General features: G+C 41.1%; 1 protein-coding gene across 1 annotated transcript; it reads left to right on the top strand.

Annotated features, from left to right (window-relative positions):
• The first annotated feature begins 15645 nt into the window (after positions 1-15645).
• LOC126408615 (uncharacterized) lies at positions 15646-18556 on the top strand. The gene is made up of 2 exons (XM_050074282.1): positions 15646-17789; positions 17927-18556. Exons 1-2 carry the CDS (start codon positions 17690-17692, stop codon positions 18505-18507), a joined length of 681 nt encoding a protein of 226 aa, XP_049930239.1. The 5' UTR covers positions 15646-17689; the 3' UTR covers positions 18508-18556.
• The last annotated feature ends 2002 nt before the right edge of the window (positions 18557-20558 follow it).

Genomic DNA, 20558 nt, shown 5'->3' with positions numbered 1-20558 from the left:
AAGAGATAGGAAAATAAATATGAATTAAAGCTGCAAGCAGCGATGAACGGGCCTTTGCACCTCTGCGCAACTTGTGGGGCTGGCAGGACACCAGGTGATGTGGGAGTTCATTTCTGTCAAAGTCGGACACTGCACCCAGGAGTGAGATGGCATATCTTTCACAGAGTGTGGGCACTGGAATGACCTATTTCACATTTTGTACCACTTCCTCTATCCACTAGGGGGCGCCTGAGAACACACTAATGATACATCATGTTTTTGTACAGCATATGGACCACAGCGTGTAAATTTTAGGTAAATCAAAAGATAAGTGTCTGAAAAGACGTACTTCCTGTCACCACTAGGTGGCACCATATCTATGACTGAATATTGTCATATAGATGTGGTCAAGGCGGGACTATTATGAATCATGTGAAGTTTGGTGCAGATCAGACCATTTACTCCAAAGTTGTAGCAATTTCGTGTTTCATGGCAAGACATCAAAATTCAACGCTCTGCAGCGGGCGGGCCTTTCGACGTGAGGTAGATCTTGTGATATCTTTTGGTCATAAAATAGTCAAGCTCGCACAAACCAATTTTGAAGGCAATCCGATGAAATTTGTCAGAGGAGTTTGTTATAATACAACACGTGGGAAATGCCAAAAATGACAATGGAATTCAAAATGGCTGACTTCTTGTTGGGTTTGGCCTATGGGTCCAAGAGGGTTCTTTGTGTGTCAGGGCATGATACAGGTGCGTACCAATTTCCGTGCATGTCAGTTCAACGTGCCACGGGGGCTGCACTTAAAAGAGCATGGCAAAATAGCTTGGCCATGCCATCAGTCCCTTTAATATAGTATTTGAGTCTTTTCTGTGTATATCTGAAAAAGTATGGCCTAGTCTTTAAAAAGTGACTCATTTTACATTCAAATCTGTATGTTAGATATTCCATTGGTATTAACGCAAATATTATTTTATGCCATCTGGCAATTGTAGGTGATGAGTTATCAATCCGCCTGAGCAATATGTTTTTCTGGGCTGCAAATGTAAGACTACTGAACAGCTTTCTATGGTGAAAGCCTTCAATGTGAACGTTCATTCTTGAACTTGGAAGCAGCATTTGACAAAATAATTTCACCACAGGGGCCATTCAGTGGCTGTTCCAGAGCTTTCAGTCACATACAATTAATCTCTTACCTTATAAGCCAACACAGGCGAGAAGAACAGTGCAGCAACCTGAACACCTACAACTCCATGACAACTCAGACTGAGGGATCGACAGCTCAAAAAAAAAAAAGCTTTCCAAGGCCAAAAAAAGAACTTTCACTCTCAACTTGGACACATTTTTGTTGTATTAAATCCATCAAAGAGGTGACGAGGCTTTTAATGTTTGTTATGTAATATGTTTTCAACAACGGAGATGGGATTAAGTACAGCCTTTTCAACTGATTTCAGATGAAGCTAGAAAACCTTGAGAGCTCATAAAGAAACAAAGCAGTTACATCTCCTGTTGAGTACAGATGAGTGTAAACAGGGACAAGTACTGTAGCTGCGTCAAAGAGTGAGAATTATTAAGGACACAACAGGCACCTAAATGTAAGTTTACAATTTTATTACCACAAAATACAAGTTTATTTCAGTATTTTAACAACATTTAATTGTCTTAAAACTGTATCGGGTAGCCATCACTTGCATTCATCTGTTCTGATAAATGCTAAATAGCACATCTCTTAATCAGCTGGGAAAAAAAAACAGAGAAAACTTTGTAATGGGATGAAAAGCACGAAGATAGGTGGTACCAGACTGCAGTCAGGAAATGAAGCTTTTAAATGAGACTATGTAGTTTTTAAAAACACATCATTCTCCCTCCTACAAATAAAAAGTTGACTTCTGAGGCTGAAAACTTGCGCCAACTTCAAGTGCCAAAAACTGCAGTTCCTCTGATGACCACTAGAGGCTGGCTTTGGAAGTGAGTCAATCCCTGTAGACCCTCACGTTGAAATGCCCAACTTCACAGCAGTAATAAACGTGTTTACAGCCTGGTACAAAAACAGTATTGGTCTCTGTAGCTAATTTCAACATTTACGACAACTGTAGGTGATTTTTTTTTTTTTATGCAACTCACCCATTTACATTTTATTAAGGCCTAAAGTTACGAATAATGAAGGGCAGGCTGATTTGAGTGACAGGATGTCTGATGATAGTGTTCTCGGCCTAACCCTAACCCTCCTCCACAGTGTCAGCCTGTCACCCAAATATGGTCACTTCTGGCTCCCAAAAACCAAGATGGCGACGGCTGAAATGTCAAACTCAAGGCTTCAAAACAGGCAGGTGACATCACAGTAGCTACATCTATTATTTTTACAGTCTATATCAAAAACGTATTATTTTTTTTACCACAGAAATTGTGCTAAATATGCTACTGGTTGGCTAGCTGTCAGATTCTGGCTGTGAATGTAAACTGAGCTTCTAACTTTGATCTGATTAAATGCCACAAAGGAGCAGGATATTTAATACTATTCTGGCAGAATTTATTATTATGACCAACTTAAATATTTCCCAGATGTTGTTTTGGTTACAGCAGTCCCTAAATCTATGTAGGAATGCAGAAATTGGGATTTAAATTGCAATTTTTTTCTGGGGGAGGACCCCCTGACATTTAAATGGGTCCCCTTACTTTTCAAACCAGATATACGCCCTTGGCCTGTTGTAGCAAATGTTATTAAGCTTAAGCTGTGTATTGTTGTGAATGTTACATTACATTTACCATCATCTCTTACATCCCAGTTATGGCCACTGTTCAGGAAAAGTTACATAGTGTGGCTTGAAAATTAAAAAATATGCTAAACAACAACGCAGATGGGTTCAGAATTTATCAATGAAAGTGTATTAATGATAAAAGTATGCTTGAGTCGATGGGAGACAGAGAGAGGGAGAAAAAGGTTTAACAAGAAGCAGGACAGCAGCTGTGAGCAGTTAGTGAATGAACAGTAATTTATACAAATGTGACCTACTTTGTGACGTTACAAAAATAACATCTCATATTTCAGATATTCATGTACAGAGTCTATACATGCTGACAGTCCACCTCCCAGAGCACTGATTTCATATGGTGCTAGAGACTGGGTACAAACATCTACGTCACCAGATGAAATCAGTTTCTGAGTGCAGTCTTCTGATTTTATATCGACAGTGAATTAGTGAGACAAGCAAAACAAGACATGTTGGGTACATGAAAAGACATCCTTGGTATTGTGTAACACGGACTGGTCTTGGCCTCGTGCTGCTAATTGGATGCAGATGTAGGTCAAAAGTAGCTGTTGTTTGCAGAGGGAGGCCGTCCTGTGTTTGCTCTTCTTGCTGCACAGTGGCCCATTCTACAAACGAACAGCAGAGGGTGTGGTTACATTAGAAGCCAGTGCCAAAACAGTGACCCGGCAGTGGGGGAGAGTTTAAAGCGAACGTCATGAAGTTCAAAGGGATATTTTTTGTAGAGACAAGCTGCGGAGGAAACCCCCGCATGTCTCCTGGTACTCCACCTAAAGAGACAAAACTCATCACAACAACAACATTACGGTAAAAAACAATCATATCAAGTTTCAGACTGACATGGTGTCATTTTTTATGATACTTCAGGAACATGACATGACATTTTAGCATTGGTGAGGTGTTTTGAAGTGAACAGTTTGGTACTTTGCTTACCGGCTTTCTTTCTTAGAAGAAGAAGAGAAGATTAAAATCACTCTCATGTTTGAGAGGGGGTAGGGGTACCACCTTGGTTGAGGTTTAGATAGAAACGATACTAAAGGTGGAGTTACAGTAAAACACTACAGAACACTGACCGGTCAGAGAGAATCAATACTAGAATTGTCAATTGCATAACACAGTACAAACCTGCCATTTGCTGATAAAAAGTGCTGCCAGCACATTGCCAATAAAAGTAGCCCCAAAAGTCGCTTAAAGCCTTCACGACTTCATATGCCCATTTATATATTTGATGACATCATCATACGTTAATTTGTACGTAAGACAATGGAAACATTAAAACTTCACTGAATTAGATTCAACAGAAAAATCATCAGCAAAACATTTAAATGCAAGGAAAGCTCTGGTGGTAATACTATAGTGCCCCACTGTCTTGCGCTTCCAATTTAACTTTATTTCAGCATTAACGTAACCATGGAAACTCACTACTACTGAACTTCCACTTCTGCAGCTAGCAACATCTCCTCCTGACTAACAATATATTTCTTACTTTTTCCCTGATGGCCCTGATAAGTCGCTAAATTTTTACTAGTCACTTTTTAGAAATAAAGTTGTTAAAGAGGGTCTGAAAAGTCACGTTGGCAAGTTGGCAATACTACTATGAAAGGATCCAACAGGAACTGAATGGAGCAACACACGATGCGTTGAAGATAATATCACGGCAGTTTCACATGGTGTGGCTGTAACGATCAGTAAAGAATCCCGCCTACAAAGTGCTCTAGGAATGAGTCCTGAAACTCTGGAATGAGTCAGCATTTTACCACCAACAGTTTCCTTGTCTCAAAGTCAATGGTTTTTTTTGAATGGGTTTTTGGTTAGATGTCTGAAATAAGGTTGGTGGTTAACACAAGCTTCGGAGGCTTTCACCTTTTATTCTATGATTTAAAATTTGTCTAACACCCCACTCGTCAACTTTGAAGCTTCTATGCATCGTTAAAAAGGCAGTTGCTAACAAGTGGCTAAATGAGACTACAGAATGTCATCACACAGAGAACATGACTTTACAGTCTTGTTAGGTTTTGATGCTAAGTCACGCAACTGTAGCCGTATAGCCTAAGGTTAGGTTTTTAGCTCTGGTGATTGCATTTAGGCTTCAATAATCATGAAAGTGGCGTTCATTTGTGAAGATAATCTTGCTGAACAAAACATGTTGTATCGTAAACGTTTATTTGTTACAGAGGTTGTTTTTGGCAATAATCAAAAAGCCAATGGAAAAATCCCACAGGCTTTTTGACGAGGGAACCAGTGCAATGCTAAATTCCGCGTCGGCCTTCAGCCAAACCTCATCCCTGGTGCACTGTATACTGACCACGTGCTATCTGCAGTGTAAAACGAAATTGAGAAAAGCACCTGGTACCAAACGTGAGTTGAGCTGAACTGAAGCATGCAGTGGAAATGAGGCTGAGAGGAGCTGATATCTGACAGCAGCCAGTTAGCTTAGCATAGTTTAGCTTAAAGACAGAAGGCAGGGTTCAACAGCTAGCTTGGCTCTGTCTGAAGGTAACAATATCCACCTACCAACACCTCCGCCCACTGGCTGTAAATTCATGTTTAACTCTTTGAAACCTGAGCAAACTGTCTTGATTTCTTTTAAAAACATGGAAAGAAAGCAATGAGCAATGAATGAAGAAATGACCCAAAAAAATAGCAAGAAATTAGTAAAAAGAGAAAATTAAAAAGAAAATTTGTAAAAAAAAAAAAAAAAAAAAAAAAAGTTAAATTATTGTATTTCTGTAACATGATTTTAAAATGAAAAGAAATCGCACCAAGGTTCAAAGGTTTAAATATTTGCGAAAGGCATCTGAAACCTGGAGCAACATCACTTTTCTTGTGCTGCTTTCAAAGGGTTAACAGACAGAAACAAGGGCGGTGTGGATCTTCTCCTCTAACTCTCGGGAAAAAGTGAACAGGCGTGTTTCCCAAAATGTCACGCTATTCCTTTAAGAGTAGAAGGCGCTGGAGGAAAGGGCAAACTGAGGATGAATGGAAGCAGAAGCAGGGTGGACACCTCCATCCTGCCCCTCTCATGTGTCAGTCGACATCTTACAAGGACAAATCCTCCATACAGCTCAGCCTGTGAAGTTAAACACTAGTCAAAACAGTGTTATAACATTGCTGGCATATGTGAACTGCTGCCTTAATATGAAAAAAATATGTGACAACAGATATTGTGAGGTAACAGCAGCAGGAAGAGAAGTGAGAGGTGATTTAAAAACATGCATTATGGTTGAATAACCAGGTCTGAGCTATAGAAATACTGTTGACATTAAATGTGCAACATAAAGGTATCAGGTCTAGCGGGTCTAATAATAATGCTGTGACTCATGTTTGTTCCCAGATGGCTTAATTTGAACGGGAGCTGAAGGGGGTGAAGGTTTATCATATGACACACTGTTCATCACACCTCCTCTTCCCCTTCTTTTCTACCACGTTCATGAGCCAAATCCCATCTAAATAAATATAAAAACAACACGCAGAGACAAAAGGATAAATCGTGTTTCCATTCAAGGACATGATTTGCCACGGTGCAGTCTCTGCCACATCACCCTGGATGAGTTAAGTGAAAGGAAATTAAATTGTACCCTCCTCTGGGTTTGATGGTAAATGCTCTGCATCACCCAACGGCGACTGATGACTGAGACGCAGCTCAATGAGAGTGACCCCAGGAGGCATCCACAGAAACTGTAGTCATCAATTTATCTCTCATCACTCTCAATATTTTTGTCTGGAGTCATCAAGCGTCCAAGAATCCAGAGCATGTGAGTCAGTCAGTCGGATATGAGGAGCAGGAGCCAGTAGAGACTCACGGAGGAGGAGGATATGATGCTTGTAACGTATTGTTCCCTGGAGCTCTTCCCGAAGGTGGTGCGTCTCTCGTTGCAGCTTCATGCTCGTATCAGACTGAATGCTCCTCAGCATGCTTAAGTGAGTTCACGCCTGGGGCAAGCAGAGCAATTATCCTTAATGGCGGAAGGTATAACCCCATGAATATGTGCAATCATGTGCTCGTGAGGCAGCGAGATGAGGGAAGGGAGGAAGGAGTGAATCTAGTGGAAAGGTTTTCTATTTATCATGACACGAGCATGGGGACTTGTTGACCCAAGCAAAGCAGAATTGACGTTTAGGTTCCTGAGGTACTGACTGATGAATTTAGTCAATTTGAAGTTCAGCATGTGAGGGGGGACATGTGACAGTCACACCTTCAGGTGACTCACACCATTTATTTAAAGCATTTACCCTTCACAACAACACCTCCATTTTCAGGAACAAAGCAGAAAAATTACTGGAGGATCATTTTGATGATGATCTACTCCTAATAAAACGCCTTTTTTTGTTTATGTGACATGCCCACATATTTTAGCATAATCACAATCTCAGGACCCGTCGACTATCACTCTGACAATGAAAAGCCTCTGAGGGCACTGGCCAATTTTTCAGGAGACTTAGTGCAGCAAGACTTTCTCTTCCATGCGCCAGTCATATCAGCTAATCGTGGTTGGGTTTAGCAAAAAACAGGATTTAGCTTTAGAATCGTACAGGATGCTGCTCTCCCTGTTGAAAGTCTGTGTTTGTTGGACACATCCACCACCACTCCCATCCCCCTACTCTGGACTTTCGCCACATTAACTTTCGTTTTTGCCATGCTGTGTTTCCCCCTGACACCGCCAAGCGCCATTAAACTATAATGGCAACCAGCTGTGTATCATGCCGACATTAAAAGACGGCTTTTTTCGTCAGTGTCTGACACTGCAAGTCACTGCCCAAGCGCCAGATTTCGAGGACTTTGGAGTGAGACCGGGTTGCATCTTGACGTAGCATGACAACATTTAGTTGTCAGGTATGAAGAACGTGAAATCACAATGCTCTTAGATGATTAAAATATTGTAAACCCAATTTTTGTTTCAAACAAAATAACATGTCTGTCCGATGTAAGAGTCCAGTGTCTTTCTGTTGTCATATCAATGTCTGGTGCTAGCTGGGTTCATTTGGATTAAAGGAGAAGTTAATTTTTTTTGTATTTTTTGGAAAAATACATTTATTCACTTTCTTGCTGAAAGTTTGAGACTGCTCATGTATCTGTTTGTTACGATATGAAGCTATAGCCAGCAGCCAGGTAGCTTAGCTTAACATAAAGACAGGAAACAGCTGGAAACGGCTAGCTTGCCTCTGAATTACCATTTTATATCTTTATATTAATCATCAAACTGTGGTTTCTTACCTTTGGATAGAGCCAGGCTAGCTGTTTCCTCAATTCCCGTCATAATGCTAAGCTAGGCTAACTAGCTGCTGGCTGTGGCTTCATATTGGAAGGACGGTGGGATCACTCTTCTTATCAAACTTTAACAAGGAAGTGAATAAGTATATTTCCTAAAATTTGCTTTAAGAGACGTGTAGTTTAATTTTACAGCAGCGGTTCCCAACTGGTGGATCACGGTCCAAAAGCGGGTCGCGGATCCATTCTGAATGGACCACAAGTGACTTGTGAACATGTCAAGTTTGTAAAAAAACATGCTTTATTTTGAAGTACAGTAAATTTACGGCACAGAGCTTTTATTTTGAAGTGCTGGTTCTTGCTGTAGAGACAGTGACTAATGGACGGCTACTTGACAGAGACAGCAAACTAGCTTGACGACATGTCCAAACACAAGTATGATGCTGAATATATCAATCTGTGTGGACCTTGAACTGATGACTAATGAGAAATCTGGAACCAGTGGCTGGACCAGTTGGGAACCACTGGTCTACAGGATGCTGTTAGGATCAGAAACCCAGTAAGGCTCTGGACATTTGACCAGATGGAGGAAGCCCATCCCTAACTGTCTTTAATCACAGGACACTGAACTGAAGATTAGTCAGTCCACCTCTTTGTCCACTTACAGTTGATGATGTCAACTCCTAAACTGCGTCATCTGCAAACACAACAGCTCTGCTTCCTTTACTTAAAGCAATCAACCTTGTGACAGCTGAGTCATAGAAAATATTTCCTGGGCTTTTCATTTCGAACAGGCAGCAGTGCATCGTCTCATGTTAATGAAACCATGTATCTGCCTCGGCACGGTGATGGTTATGTATGAAGACGAGCATGCAAGAGAAGCAGCAACTGAATTACTTTCGTCAAGAAATATGGAAATAAATGTCACGGTATTTGATGTCGGAGGATGAGTAACCGGGGGATTTTAGAGACCTGCCAGTCTTCTGTTAATTAGTGTGGACCTTTATCGCCTCGCCTGAGATCAGTGACTGTGCAGACAAAGGGAAACTTCATCACAGGCAGGATTTAAATGACAGAATGAGGTTTGCAGGGAATGTGTACTGTGGCTATATATATACCTGCGTCGATGTAGGACAGGATCCAGGTGTGGTCACCTGGCACTCACATATGCAACACTTAGATATGAGAGCAAGAGAGGAAAGTACAGACAGAGAGTGCTGTGCGAAGACACATTAAGCCAAGTATTAAGCATAAAGGCAGGATGTTGAGCCTTGAAAATCAATCTCACAGACTCACCAAGAAGCATCACATTTTTCTGTGAGTGCACAGTGACACAGAGAAAGTGTTTCTCTGACAGCATTCAAGATCACCAGATAGTAAGTCAGAGAAGACGCCTCCATCCTGGGAAAGATTGCTGATTAATATCCTCCCACTGTCAACACAAATGTGTTCATCTTGTTCATGAGAGAGGTTGTTTACTTTTTTCCAGTGAATGCTCCTCATGAAAAAGAGCAAACATTTAAAGCCAAACAAGTTTTTCAGGACACGATAGAAACCGGTCCCTCGGCATGGCTACAGGTGACTGACTGTGGTTCAAAAATAGACTGAAAGTGAAACTGCTACGTCACCTTCAGTAACACCCTATAAAATTATACAACCTAACATTTAATTTAAACAGTAGGAGTGTAAGTAAAAACAGCATTTTTGTCTTTAAATACCCAAATAAATGAACAGACACACGATGACAGAGACAGACACAAACACTAACCTGTTGCAAATGAGCCGTCACCTACCACATGATGCATTATTTCCTCCCTGAAGACGTTGTCACACTCGCTGCTCTGACTGGAGTGAATTATACTGAACTGTACATGCTGTAGTCCTCAGGGTTGTCTTCAGGCTGTATGAACGCGTGTGTCTCTGTGTGTGTATGTGTGTGTGAACACACTGAGCGGCAGAGGAGTTATGAGATGGAGATGCCAGAGAGAGCACAGCCCCCTCTCCTCTCTCTCACTCCCTCTCTGCTCTTTACAGTCAGCGTGAGTTGTTCATCCAACTGCTCTGCCAGAGTCATTATTGTAACTGTGAGTCAACACGAGCTCCCACACACACACACACACACACACACAGAAACACACACAGGAACACACACGCATGTAGATAGACTGCACTGTGTTAATATCTATATTTACAATAAGTAAGAAGGGTGTAAACAATGAGTTATTAATGATACGGAAACCAGTTTTCACAAGATAATTAACCATACAGGAAGTAAAACACACCACAAAAGCTCATTCTCTCTCGCACACAAACATTACACACCCAGCATGACAAAGCATCCTCGCTCTCGCCAACGCAAACAAGCAATTTACTCCGTTTACACACTTCATCAACATTATAGCCCTGATTTATTTCCCCCATGCCTGTAAGTGACCAGCTCTGAAATGCTGTGAAATTAGCAGCATTTTTCCTCGTTTCGACTCTCATTTTAGACTTGATTAGACTCGTGACCCTCCTTTAAATGAGCAAAATAAATTGTGCGTAGAGAAAACAGGAACACAGCTTTGTTAAATTAAACCACGAGTTGGAATCATTACCAGAGCAACGCAGCTTGTGTAAATGCTGCAACTTCCTCCATGAGTAAAAGCACACAAACTTGAGGGGATTCCCAGGCCGAGGGGGAAAAGGAAAGAGTGAAATAGGATCCGTATGGTGATGGCAGGTGAGAGGGCACGACTCACAGAGCAGGAATCTCAACATGCATTCCTCTGGTGTGACGGGAAATGGAATAATTGTGCCTCTATCAAACACCAAAGGCCGAGCGCACTCACACACATAAGCCCACCCCCACATCACACATCACCCAGCACGTGCTTCCCTTCCCAGCATCCGTTCCTATATGGTGAGTCAGCTGACCACACCATGAGTTGCCCCTTTCATCTGTCTGTCCTGGAGATGCCAAAGGAAGTGGCTTTGACGGCTGAGTCACATCAACTTCTCACCTCCTCCAAAACCCCCTCCTCATCATCGCTTCAATAACGACACGTTTGATCCGGCTGTCAGTCATCCAGCATCTTCCTGCAGCACCATGTGCACCTGTTACTACTCTCCCTGTCTATCTGACCTCTCTTTCACTTTAATGCCTGCTTCCAGCTGTGTGGGAATCCACAGCCACAGCATCGCAAGGAATGCCTGTCTAAATGTCCACAGTCCGCAGTTGGCCTCCGCCCGCTGCCCAACATCCTGACCATCCTCGCACGATCCCTCATCTTCACCAGAGGGAAAACTCTAAGACTCTGAGACACTGAAAATATCCCTCCACTCTTCACTCTGATGCACCTTCTTCTTCCTCTCTGGCTCTGTTTGTGTAACTCTGACAACCAGCATACAGACACGAACTAAATCGAGACTGCTGAACTGTCAAAAGCTCAGTTTAACTTCACAGTCTGCGCTGAAGTTACAGCTACATCAAGACAGCCTGACTGCCTCGGTGGGTGTCAATGGTTGTACTTGTTGGAAGAACATGAGGCAGAAGTTGAAGAAGAGTGGAATTTAAGGAAGAGTTTGACATTTTGGAAATATGCTTACTCGCTCTCTGGCAAAGAGTTAGATAAGACGATCGATACCACTCTCATATCTGTCTGTTAAACTTGAAGCTAGTTAGCTTAGCTTAGCACAAAGACTGGAATCAAAGGGAAACAGCTAGCCTGGCTCAGTCTAAGTCCACCTAACAGCACCTGTGAATCTCAATGATTAACACGACATGTCTTGTTTGTTTAAACCTTAAAGTACATAAATCACAAGTCATGGTTTGTGTCTTGACGTCATGGTGAGGTTTCTCACGGATGTATAAAGAGACCTGAAGAGTGTTGAAGGTGGGGCCTCAATCATGCCTATGAAATGGAGCCAAAAAAACTCTATTTCTGTGGTATGAAATTACCCAGATGATCGGCCATGTTTCACTGCATCATTTGGCCCGTAGAGCACTAGAGATTTCCGCCGGCCAAGCCAGCTACTTCGGGTTTAGCACTCTGCTAACTTAAATGGAGATAAAATGATTGAATCTTGTGGTGCTTCTGGACTTTCCAAATGTTATCGAACTAAATCAATCAAATCCCGATAGTGAAAAGAGACATTTCGTGGGGCCTGTGATGCTCAAAAAATGCATCCATTGAGTTACAGACACCTCTTTCCAAACATAAGTCTATGGTAAAAAGTCATATTTGGCCCAGTGGCATCACCCAGGAGTTGCACTGTTTGGCCTCTACGAAAATTGGCTTCAAAGACTGGTCCTGGGTGCCTGAGGATAGACCGTATCTCAATGTTTATTTACAATAACTTAAGGGTAGAAAACCCTCGAGTCATGAATATAAAATCAAACAGCACTGAGCAAATGCTGCCTCAATAAGTTAGTTTTTAGCCACCTAAAAAAAGGCCCAACCAAAAAAATGAATAGCAGTCTAAGCATACCTTATATTTAGAATATTTTTACTGCTCACCGTCAGACAATTGTTTCTGACAGGGGACTGAAGCCGTTACCTCAAAGCCACCACACTCAACTGACAACAGTTATTTCAGAACCTGACTTGCTGATCTATCGCTGTCTTGATTAGTTAGTTTGTCAGTGTGCAGAGCAAATATTCAAACATGGCGTACATTTAAACTGATCCATTTTTTTTAATGGCTAAAACATGATTTGCTGCGGCCCTGTCCATAGCAGTAAATGACTTAGCTTCCACAACAGTAGATTGGGTTTATCAAAGATAAAGCAATAAGCAAAGCAACACAGCACATAAAATAAGCACAGCAGAAACGGCAGAAAGGTCTGACCACCGAGTTTAACTGTATTTCTATATATACTATATTTTAAGTTTGCCAATTTCACATTTCTTGGCAACTGAAATCAACTGCCAGTTTGTTTGTTTTTTTTACCTGGAAGTGTTAGTATGACATCACAGTGATTCGGGCTATAGCTAAGAAATCCGTGGCACATGACCCCTGACCTTAAATGCTAAGATAGCCTGACTGCCTAAATGGATGATACTTTTTGTACTTGTTGGGAGAACGTGAGGTGAAATTAAATGAGTAGGTTGATTCGCTTAGCACAATGATTGGAAACAAAGGGAAACAGCTAGCCTGGCTCTGTCCAAAGGTAACAAAGTCAAGCTCTGTTTCAGAGAAAAAATAAGTTAATATACAAATGATTTGAAACAGTAAATACATTTTAGGTAAATGTAATACCAAGCAAATTATTATTTCTATTAACATAATGGGAAAATGTTGCAAATTAACGTACCTGGCAAATCACCAAAATGTCGACACTGACCGGATCAGTAAAAATGTTCACTAATAACGTAGCATATTTCTGTTGTTTTATGCCAATATAGGCAATCTTGCAATACAGTATCCAGTCATTGTGACCACAGCATTATTTTTTAAACCTTTTTTATTATCAGTCAACTGAAATCACAAACTTTCCTTAACCTTTAGGGGCCATGGCCACCAAAGCATTTTTCCTGAGGCCAATACATTTTTTGGATTCTTTGCAATGGGAGCGCCACGTATTAGCGCCACCTTACGAACACCTGCAATGTGACAAGACACTGAGCATGAATTCTGCACTGAATGCTGCTCGTTGGCTGTTTTTGGGCGCCCATAGTTAAATAATGTTTAACTTTGGGTAAAACACTGCACTTGTCACTGTCACTGTTTACCCAGCCGTTCAGCCACAGTGGAGGAGGGGCGGGACAAATACCAAGAAAACCAACTGCCACATCTAAAATGTACAAGTGCTGAACAACAACAACAGTGGAGGAGAAATATGTTAATATACTGTATACACATATATATGTTAGAATGTTTCCTTTCATGAATCCACATAGACCAGCAGGTCTGTCCTCTCTCCGTACGCACGTCAGCCTTTCCTTCATCCAGAGCAAGTAGGCTACTCTGCTTTGTGCCAAAGTTTTAACTTCCATGGATATTCATATCATAGCAACCAGACGCAACCAAAGCCTCTCAGCTGTAAAGACACTGCGTCTCCGAAGCCCTGGTGCCTGGCATTTTCAGCCGGGAAAATATGCTTCTGTGGACACGAGGCCTAATTAAAATGCTTTTGTTGCCTAAAGGTAAAACAAGAGGTGTGGACGCAAACCCAAAGTTCTGGTGTCAAGGTCCTGCTCTTTGTGCACCCGCCATCCCCCCCAGCTACCTCTTTCAGAAGCCAACACGGTACATGAATGTTTCATCACCGAAAAGAAAAAATGTCTGAACATAATTCAGGCAGCAAGTACGTTGCCAAAACAACTTAATTAAGAAAGCAGCTTAGGAACATACAAACGTAATTTCTAGAGGACAGGATTACAAAGTCCACTTACCAGCAACTCGTACGCTCAATGATTAACACGACATGTTCTGTTTGCTTAAACCATAAAGTACACAAATGACATGTTGTGGTAAGTGACGTGTCTTGACGTCAAGGTGAGGTTACCAGGCAACCACCAGACACTCCAGGAAGTCACTGCACCGATAACACTGTGGCACATAACTTCCTGTAAAACAACCTCTTTACACGTACGTGTTTTCACTTGTATCTGTGCTGAGCAAAGATAACCGGCTGCTGGCTGTAGCGTCTTATGTAGCGTACAAACATGTGGTGTCAAGGTGTGTGTGTGTGAGTGTGTGTGTGTGTGTGTGTGTGTACAAATGAAAGGATGTTGCTACAGCAGAGGAAGGATGAGTTAGAGGGAGGGTGAGGAGTAATATCTGGAATATGTGTTGAAAAATTACCCAGTAAACACTGCAAGTTGCAAACCAGGCACTGACTCGTGGTTACTGTATGTTCCTGTGCATGACAAGTGGATTTAGTTGCAGCTACCATGTATACGACCTGTGCCCTGCGGTATTGTTGAGGTAATATCTCATCAGACGTCACACCCTCCCTCGGGTTTCAGCAGGCAACACGACAAATCCAGATAAAAAAAAACAAGCAGTGTTATGTAACAACTCTACTCAAGTAGTCCGCAGGCTTCAGATGCGTCCTTGGTAACAATCACTATAGCACCACCGAAGAAAGGACAGGATTGCATAACGACAAACTCGATGCCTTCAAAAAGTAGCTAAGTGCAGCATAGTATAAACCCACAGACGGTACATACAGTCCAGGTGATACTGTGAAGAATCTGATGCTCGGATCTTTGTGTTTCATCAACCAAAGTTAACACGATGCAGCCCTGCAGCTTCATAGCACTGTTTTGCTATTTCAGCACAGCCATATGCACACCTCCTACACTGACAGCTGAAGAGATGAATCGTTTCCCTTCGAGGAAGCAATTCATTTTGTAACATGTGATGATGAGTTGTGATGTGATGCCAGCCAGCACTCTTTATGTAAGCGTAATGTGAGTTATTTTGTGGCATGTCTCAAAACACTGAGTGGGTGATAAGGTTGCAGTGACGGGCTTTTGTCTGCAGAGTGAGACTGGGCACCCACACACGCCTTCTTTTTCTTGTAGTTTTTATTTTATTTTGTCCTTCTAAATACATTCTGTTACTGTACATTCATTCACTCACCTTCTGATTCCAAAGACCTGCGACCTTCAGAGAAATCTAAATGTACTCCTCCTCTCTTTTTATCTGCAGAGCAGGCTGAGGCTGAAGAGAACGCTGCACTAACATTTCAATCACAGAAATATCTAGTGTGGAGAAAAACATTTTTATATAAAAAAGGGGAGAGGGATTAAATCAATACAGCACAGTATAAGGATATTTCATGTGGCAATATTGTAACTATCAGGGCTGTCACATGATTGAAAAAAATAATCTAATTAATTACATGCTCTGTGATTAATTAATCTAAATTAATCACATACATCTATTTTGCTGTGACAGTATTTAAAAAATTCAATTCAAATTAATTTTGGCAGATGTGTGGTAGTTAAGCTGGATTTTTGGGCCCCTTGCTGCTAAATCCTCTGTGTTAAGGTAATATTTGAGACTTGAAGTTCTCCGATGTCATGAAAATTCCTTACTGCAGAAACTGCAGAGAACAGTGCTCCTATCAATAGTTTTATCTAGCTGTTTTTTAAATGTAAATATTCCATTCACGGGGCCAAGCAGCGTCATCTCGTCTGCCTCCATCATGTAACAAAGCCACTGTGGCCTTTAATAATGCACCGGGTCAAAAGGCACCACAGAATGAGATTAATCAGCATTCATTTTTTTTAAAGAGTTTTTTTTTTCTGTGATTAATTAATTGAAATTTAAGTATTATTTTGACAGCCCTAGTAACTATACAGCCGCTATTATATCAATCATTAATATTGCAAATACAGTATTTTGCTGCGTTAGAAATGATTGGAGTGAGATGAACAGACTGAAAACTTTATCTTATTAGATAAAACAGATGCTGTCGTCCTTTAAAGGACATCATTTGTGACTGACAAAAGGTAATGAATCCCAATATATATAAAATACATGTGTTATCAAAATACTTAGCATATCGCAAAGCATTTAAAACTGAAATACTATTGTAACTTTGCTTAAGTATAGTAACAATATCGTGTCATGGAGCCTCTGGTGATTCCCACCCCGATATAAAACACACATCATTCAATTTTACGACTCTACAAAGCCCAGCTGTCAAGAATTAAATGTCACAGTCAAATATTAGAGTTGAAGATTAGATGAGATGATTTTCAAAGAGTTGCTATTTACACTGCAGTAACACTGTGTTCTGTAAAAAATCCAGAGATGAAAGAAGTACTACTTATTTAAAGGTCCAGTGTGTCAGATTTAGGGGGATATATGGGCAGAAATGGAATATAATTTAATAAGTATGTTTTCTTTAGAGTATAATCACCTGAAAATAAAAATCAGCGTGTTTTCATTAACTTGGAATAAGCTATTTATCACCAGGCAGAGGTCGCCATGTTGGACCACCATGTTTCTACAGTAGCCCAGAATTGATAAACCAAACACTGGCTCTTGATTGGGCCATTTGTGCTTTTGCATTTTCATTGACCACGGTAGTTAGTAAGCACCCCCACGATGAGCGGCGTTGGAAAAATACTTTTTTTTTTTCTTTTTTTTTTTTTACGTGAAACTGCTTTGCAGTGTTTTTGCCAGTTTTAACCCCCTGGTTCATTTGTTTTAGAGAAGCAGACACCTCTACATCTCTCCCCCTTCACGCTTAACTATCCTATCTGTAAAGGCAAAAATGCCCAAAAAAATCTTTGAAAAAAGAATGAGCCGTTATACATACAGAGCAGGTCCTCTTTCACAGTGTCAACCATTTTGTTTTTACAGTAATTCAAGGAAGACAAACTAAACACTGGCTCCACATAGGGCCATTTGTGTTTTCACACATTTGTGTCGGCTACTGTAGCTCTCCTACACACTTAAAACACAGGAGAAGTTTCAGTTCTGCAATCTCACCACTAAACACCATTAAATCCTCCACACTGAATCTTTAAAAGTAGCAGCATCACAGTGTAGAACTCTGTTACAAGTAAGAGTCCTGCATTAAAAGTTTTACTTAAGTACAAGTACTAAATGTTGCCATGAAAAGTAAGAAGTCTCACTGTGGAGAATGACAAACTTCAGAATAACAACTGAACAACGACTGAACAACAACAGTGAGCATTCAGAATGTTTGGGTTGTATTGATTCAAAAAATTCTGCTCAGTCAGATGCAAAAAAGCAGTCATTCAAATCTGTTTCAGCTGAGCAAAAATGGCAGAGTTTCCTTCTGAAGGATTTTTTACAGAAGGTGTAGCAAGATATGTTGTGACACTTGTTTTCAAGTCAGCAGTCTGCTGGAATGAAACTGCAGGTAGGCCATGCTATAGTCTGCACAGTTTACAGAGCATCCAGACTCCTCTGGTGATGTTGCATCACAAAATAACTTGAGTATGGTAAAAATGTTTATTATAAGACAGATTGTTTCTCCTTGTTTTGGTAAACTCACAGGTGAGCACCAGGTACAGCCAAAGCGAATGGTGATCAAGATGGAGGTATCGAACCTGAGGTTGTCTACTCTGACTGACGGCCAGATAAAAGCCTTGGCTGCCTGCTTACCTTCACTACATTGTGGCCCCTTAACAGACGAGCTGTTTGACCAAACGTGGCACCAAGAAACATTTTATGTGTGGCAGTTAAGCTCAACTTCCCATCTGGATGAGAGGAGGAGTAGGACGCCTCAGCAGCCTCACAACAGTGAGTTTCTGCTGGTGACTCCACTGCACTCAGAGGACATCGACATACAGACCCTGGCTAACACCCAGAACCACTTTAACACTGTGGAGTCTGAGGGGAGGATGTGTGTGAGAGTCACCACCTCTGTTCACTCACCTGATGGACGAGAGTGTCTGAACAAATGGAGGGTGTCTGACTATGATCTGGACGGTCGGATGATCCTGTCTGTGATCTGCACCATGATCACGCCCAGTATTAAAGGGAGGCAGCAGCAGGAGCAGGAGGAGCAGGAAGAGCAGGATGACCACCTGAGCAAAGAAACAGAAGAGGCAGAACATGAGTATTTTAGTTATTAAACCTGCATTAAGTCATTAGTTTTGTCCACCTGAGGGCAGCAGAAACAAACTGTGAGAACATTTTCATGTAAAGTAAATGGTGAACATGTTAATAAATCTGTGGTTCTGTCTATCTGACGAAAATAATTTCAATATTTGCTCTCCTTGTGGTTTTGTTTCAGTCTCCACTAACTCCTCAAGGGGAAAATATCTGTCTCTCTATTTACTAAATGCTCTACTCACCAGCTAAATGCTAACGTTGTTTGGCACTCGGCAGGTACAGTCAGTTTATATCAGAGCTCTTGAGAGAGAACTAGAACAGGAAAGTTGGGCGTGTAAAACTGAAACAACGACTTATCACTTCCTGTGGTGACAATGGTTGACACAATGCAAAAAATACTGATATATACTGATTAATTTCAGAGCAGAGTTAAGGAAACACTTAACCCCCCCAAATGATAATTTGCATATCAGTTACTCACCCTGTGTGAAGTTGAATTTGTGATGTCACGACCTGGCTCTGAAGTCATGACAAAAATAAGAGAGACGCAGGCTAAAGGCAAAATAATGAGTAATTTATTTACATAAATAGAAAAACAGTTAACGAAAGAAACCCAAAATGAAGTAAGACAACAATGAGATGTGTTTAAGGTTAGTGGTGAATCTGTGTATCTGCATGAGTGCTGCGTGTAGCGTGCAACAAACAATGTATCTAAGGGAAGAGTTTCAGCTGAAGAGGCAGTGGTTTTAAAGTGTGAGAGCACCAGGCCAGGTGCTGCCAACTGCTGATCATCACTCTACCCACCAGGTAACCTACCTGCTGCATTAAAGAGACAAAACAGAGAGTAAGTCAGGGACTGTCACAGTGAAGAAAACCATAATATTCAGTACATCAGCACGACCTTGATTGTCATATAACTTTATACAACAGTTAGGCTATACAAGCGCCTTTTATTAACAGTGAAAAGCGACAACAGGTTATAATGTGTTTGTTTATTCAATTATTTATTTGTCTCCGCCCACACAAATAGTTCTGTATCTAGACTGGGACTGGACTGTTGCTAAGCAACACATAAACATTACTGCACACAAGCTTGGTACTCTGCATAGGTTGTCACCACAGAGCAGCCACTTAATAGGATGTAGGCTACATCTGTGTGTTTTCAGTTATTTTGTGACCAATAAAAGATGGTAGTTAACAGTTGCTTTTGTGTCTTATGTTTGATGCCGATGAGTTGGCAGTTTAATCACCAGTTGTGTCTTCTTCTGCTGTCATATGAGCATACCTGGAGATTTGCAGTGAAGTGTCCAGGCTTCTTTACATCGTCCTTTTCTGAAAGACATTTATCATTTCACTCAAACGTTATTTGTGGAAATATGTTCAACTTGTGGGCTAATTAATGGCTAATGTAATTAAGGGTTCAGAACACCTGTAACGCAGGATACTTCTGCATCGTATTGACGCCGTAGAGCCTACGCCATAGCTTGACGCATGCCACCTTAGAAATATAACTGTGCTTCCCGGTGAGGCTATTATTGGAAACTGGCTTTCTATAAGCAGAGTAAATCTCCGCTTGTTGCTAGGCTAATTTATATGAGGTAAAATGCCATAGGCTTGTGCTAATAACCCTAGCATGTTGTATTCGTTTGGAAGACAGCTGTCTTGTGAGTTGTAATGGAGCTGAATTATGTAAAGTTACCTTTGTTAAATGTTGCTGTTGTCCCAGGCTCCATATGAGTAGAGGAAAAGTCTGCTAGCTGCTAGGCTAATTTATACAATGTAAAATACCATAGGCTTGTGCTAAAAACATTAGCATGTTGTATTAGTGGGGAAAATGTGTCCAGATAAAGACAAGTGTTTGTCTGTGAATGCTGCAAATTATAGTGAAGCTGATTTGTGTATTGTGTTTGAAATTGTCTCTATTAAGCCATGTTTAATGTGTGTTTAATGTGTGTTTTGAATCAACCGAAGTTTACACCACCTCAGAGAAACCTCCGCTAGTGTTTTGGAGGTGTGACTGCAGAGTGACACAGACACCACCGCACAAGTATAAATGCTCACAACAGCGTAG

The sequence above is a fragment of the Epinephelus moara genome, chromosome 20, assembly GCF_006386435.1.
Source record: "Epinephelus moara isolate mb chromosome 20, YSFRI_EMoa_1.0, whole genome shotgun sequence".
Taxonomy (NCBI): Eukaryota; Metazoa; Chordata; class Actinopteri; order Perciformes; family Serranidae; genus Epinephelus; species Epinephelus moara.
Note: the sequence above shows the minus strand (reverse complement) of the source record. Positions and strands in the feature narration are given on the sequence as shown.